General features: G+C 37.1%; 1 protein-coding gene across 1 annotated transcript in view; it reads right to left on the bottom strand.

Moving 5' to 3' along the window:
• LOC106875161 (aspartate--tRNA ligase, cytoplasmic) overlaps positions 1-5,087 on the bottom strand; it is a 43,806-nt gene that overhangs the window by 24,420 nt on the left and 14,299 nt on the right. Inside the window, exons 3-4 of the mRNA XM_014923191.2 lie at positions 2,740-2,908; positions 730-832 (exon numbers count right to left, since the gene is read on the bottom strand). Coding sequence (XP_014778677.1) covers positions 730-832; positions 2,740-2,908 — 272 coding nt within the window. The remainder of the gene's footprint in view (positions 1-729; positions 833-2,739; positions 2,909-5,087) is intronic.

The raw sequence follows: 5,087 nt of genomic DNA, 5'->3' as shown, positions 1-5,087 counted from the left end.
ACTGGCTTGTGCGGGTGGCACATAAAAGACACCATTTCGAGTGTGGCCGTTTTCGTGTGGGTGACACGTAAAAGCACCCACTACACTCTCTGAGTGGTTGGCGTTAGGAAGGGCATCCAGCTGTAGAAACTCTGCCAAATCAGACTGGAGCCTGGTGTTGCCATCCGGTTTCACCAGTCCTCAGTCAAATCGTCCAACCCATGCTAGCATGGAAAGCGGACGTTAAACGATGATGACGATGATGATGATGTCTTGGATCATGTCAAACTGTCCAACTTTTGTCAGCATGGAAAATATAAATTGATGATGCTGATGAACTTCAATAAAAAATTTCAGTAGAAAGTGTAGCAGTCCAATAAGAGTTGCTGCTGCTGCTAATACAATAATTGTTTATACTGTTAACATAGTGGAGATGTATAACACTGGTTTCAAATTTTGGCACAAGGCCAGCAATTTCAGGGAAGGGGATAAGTTGATTACACTGACACCAGTGCACAACAGGTACTTATTTTATTTACCCTGAAGAGATAAAAGGCTAAATCAACCTTGGTGGAATTTGAACTCAGAATGTAAAGACAGATGAAATGCCGTTAAGCATTTTGCCTGGTATGCTAACAGTTCTGCCAGCTCACTGCCTTTGGAGATGTATAATGTTGAAAAATGTTTCAGCTCAAAAGAGAAAAATTAAGTTTTATTAAAGACTTTTGATATTGTGAAACCAAAACCAACCTTGCAGCAAACTTCACCATTTGTTTGCTAGTCTCTTTTCCAACAGCTATAAGACCTTGCACAGTCCAGTAACGCTGCCGCAACACAAAGAAGCATTGTTTACCTGGAAGACATCCAAAAGGAAGGAATTTAGCAAACATGGCAATATTTGAGTACTTGACATTGAAATTAGAATTAAATTTTTTAAATTCGCGAAAACGTTCATATAAAATCAAAGTGGCAGTCAAAGGAATGGATCAGATAAAAAATAACAGATGTCAAAAGGTAGAGATCAGACATTGAAGATACAAAGAGTGACTTGCATTTCCTCATCCCCTGCCAACCCTTCCCTGTGATAAAAGCCCCCAGCTCTTCTATACTGCTGTTGGCTTGAACAGCTACCAGCTTCCTTCACATCCATCAGGATGAAGAAGCTGAATCATATGTTACAGATTTACTTGGGTACAAGTTAATGCTGATGAATCATTTCTAAGGTAAGATATTTGGGTGAGTTGGGGGAGAGGTTAGCTGATTATATTGGCCTCAGTACTTGACCGGTATTTCATTTTATTGACCAGAGGGTTGAAAGGTGAAGTTGATTTCAGCAGGATTCAAATTCAGAAGACAAAATGTCCCACTGATGAATGAGATGTGTTCTACATGCTCAAAATTTTAAGTTATGAGGAGCTAAGTCAAACTATTATTAAATAAAAATAAATAAACACGTTTTCAGTCTCCTGTGAAAAAAATCTCTGAAAGCATGGAAAAATAGACGTTAAAATGATGATGGTGAAGAATTAAGTTGATGTTTGGAACAGAAATTTGGATGGAAAATGTTAATTTAGGTCGCTTTAAAACAGAAAGTTTATACCAAAGAACCAAATGTTATCTTAGGTTGGTATCAAAAGGATTAAAATAGATGTTGTGAATGGAAAAATGCTTGAGGAGGAGAGAAACTAGCCTTGTTTCCTGTACAAAGAAAAAAAACAAAGACATAATACAGTGTATTCTGTGTGAACAGCAGATACACACGATGCAATGGCATATTTGGTAGATTGAGATGAAATAAAACTTTAAGGTGCTTAGCCAAGGAGAGGAAGGGCAGTGTTCAGGGCTTTGGAGACTGATTATAAGAAAGAAAGATTATATTCATTTATTTGCTTGTTTAACGTCTGTTTTTCCATGTTAGCATGGGTTTGAGGGGCACTTGTATGAGACCGGATTTTAGAGCCAGATGCATTTCCTGTCACCAGGCCTCAGTGTAGAGAAAACAGTTGTAATATCAACAAAGAATGTAAACATCACTGGTTCCCTCAGCCAGTGACAAGCAATTCCATGAAATGTCAATATTCAACATTAGACTGGGGCAATAGTAGACAACATTTGCTCAAGGTACCATGAAATGAGACTGAACCTGAAACCACATGATCGTGAGGCAAATATCTAAACCACAGAGTGCCTATAAATATCTAAATATCTCTAATAATATTTTAAAAAATTGTTTTCTCTTCAGAGCAAGTCATCATCATCATCATCATTGTTTAACATCCGCTTTCCATGCATAGGTTGGATGATTTAACTGAGGACCAGTGAACCAGATGGCTACACCAGGCTCCAATCTGATTTGGCAGAGTTTCTACAGCTGGATGCCCTTCCTAACGCCAACCACTCCGAGAGTGTAGTGGGTGCTTTTACGTGCCACCGGCACGAAGGCCAGTCAGGCGGTACTAGCAACGGCCACGCTCAAAATGGTGTATTTTACGTTCCACCTGAACAAGTGCCATCACGATTTCACTTTCGCTTGCCCCAACAGGTCTTCGCAAGCCGAGTTTCGTGTCCAATGAAGGAGACGACGTTGGCATGGGTGCCAGTCATCGAATTTAGTTCAATTTCGATTTCACTTGCCTCAACAAGTCTTTGCAAGTGGAGTTTAGTGTCCAATGAAGGAAAGGTACGCAAATTAAAAATGTTGATAACAAAGTCAGCATTGTTATTTTAACTCCATTAGTTGAAGAGTAGAGGAAAGCTTACCTTTGCTACGGCTGGTCTGTAACCTGGCCCTAATCCACACCTTGGTGTCTGCAATCTGAGGTGTAAGGTCCTTCACATCAACTATTTTGCGGTTGATCTTTTCAGCCGATTGAATGAGAGGAAGGTTGCCATAGAGGTCTTTGGAAAAATCTTCTTCATTATCAACCGGCTTGAGAAACAAATAAAAAAGAAATCACATAATTCTGAGAATATATTATCATGCTTCATTGCAGGGAAGTCTATTCTTTATACAGTTATTCTAAAAATTAAAATTCGACATCTGTCTCAAAAACAGATAAAAAATGTGTACTGGCATTGAGGTGTGTCTTTAGGAGGCAAGGAGACATGACTCAGCTTAATTTATTTGTCGAAAATTTTGAAAATCTAATTAAATGACTTCAGCTTAAGCAGTAACAAATTATATAAAAAAATAAACAAAATAAAAAGAAACAAAGCAATTTAAATATCTGAAATTGTTTATAAATGACTGCAGTTTTCTTTTACCTGTAAATATCTAAACATGCATAACTAAGCTCAGATAATGATATAATTAGAAAATAGCTTTGAGGTCATCCATATTTACATGAACATTATGATAAATGGTTCTCACTGACAATTCCAGGAAATCCATTGTAACAGGTATCTTGTCTGCTATTGTATAGAAAAGATTTGATATGAAATTCTTATTTGCAAATGTTAATTTTGTTGTTCCAGAAAGATCTTCAGCAGTGGCTCTCATGGCTTCTGATCTTAACTGATTGGAAGTGTTATTACGTAATGTTTTGTGATGGTGTAAAAGATGGGCTACAGCAAATATTCTTCTCAATACTGTAGATTTACTTGTCAGTTGATGTACATATAGTCAACCTTAATGGTTGACTACATGTGCATCTCTGATCACAGGCAGAAGGAGTGGGGGAGCATCATAGCTATGTCTGAGAAGGATTCTTTAAGGTTTGAATAATTCACCCCTGGAAAGATGGGTGTTTTCTTCATTATCCTTAAAAGACTCTTATTCAGGGACATTTTGAGTGGGACGGACTACTCAACCAGAAGAAAATTCTAACCAGACCCCACCTGCAAAGTCATGTGCTGTTTATCTTGATATGGGATCACCATATTATGATGCATGTGCCTGGTGTACCTTTGTCAGATGGATGTATTGGGCTTCATATATTTGTACCCCAGCATCACTTTGATGGTATGTGCTGCTCTCATTCACTTAATAATAATAATGATAATATAATAAAGGTTTCAAATTTTGGCACAAGGCCAACAGTTTTGAGGAGGTGGGTAAGTCGATTACATCAACTTGTGTTCAAATGAATAATAATAATGATAATAATCCTTTCTACTAAAGGCACAAGGCCTGAAATTTGGTGGGAGGGGACTAGTCAATTACATCACTGGAACTTAATTTATCGACCCTGAAAAGCTGAAAGTCAAAGTCGACCTTGGTGGAATTTGAACTCAGAATGTAGTGATGGGCGAAATACAATACCACAAAGTATTTCATCCAGCATGCTAATGATTCTGCCAGCTTGCCACCTTAATAATAATAATATTAATAATAATAATAATAATAATAATAATAATAATAATAATAATAATAATAATAATAATAATAATGGTTTCAAATTTTGCCACACCGGCAACAATTTTTTTTTGGGGGGGGGGGGAATGAGTTGATTATATCAACTCAGTGTTCAACTGGTACTTATTTTATCAACCCTGAAAGAATGAAAGGCAAAGTTGACCTTGGTGGAATTTGAACTCAGAATGCATGCTTTAATAATAATAATCCTTTCTACTGGAAGCACAATTTGGGGGAAGGAATTAAGTAAATTACATCAACCCCAGAGCATAACTGGTACTTATTTAATCAACCTTGATAGCAGCAGAATTTGAACTCAGAACATAGCAGCAGACGATATACCGCTAAACATTTCGCCCAGCATGCTAACGATTCTGCCAGCTTACCATCTTGGTATAATAATAATAATAATAATAATAATAATAATAATAATAATAATAATAATAATAATAATAATAATTATTATTATTATTATTGTTGTTGTAATCTATTCTGACACCTCAGCACATTAAGCAAGCAATTGACTCAACTCATTTCTCTTTGGCAACAGATACTGATCTATCATCATCATCATTTAACATCTATATGGGATGGGCTGTTTGACAGGATCTGATAGGTCAGAGACTTATGTTAAGTGCCAATTACTATTTCTCAAGCACCGCATGTTGCCAAAGGTCTCGGTTACTTGTCATCACCGACATGAAGCCCAGCATTCAAAGATCACGCTTCATCACCTTGCTTCCATGGAGCCCAA

Source organism: Octopus bimaculoides, chromosome 3 (assembly GCF_001194135.2).
Source record: "Octopus bimaculoides isolate UCB-OBI-ISO-001 chromosome 3, ASM119413v2, whole genome shotgun sequence".
NCBI lineage: Eukaryota > Metazoa > Mollusca > Cephalopoda > Octopoda > Octopodidae > Octopus > Octopus bimaculoides.
Note: the sequence above shows the minus strand (reverse complement) of the source record. Positions and strands in the feature narration are given on the sequence as shown.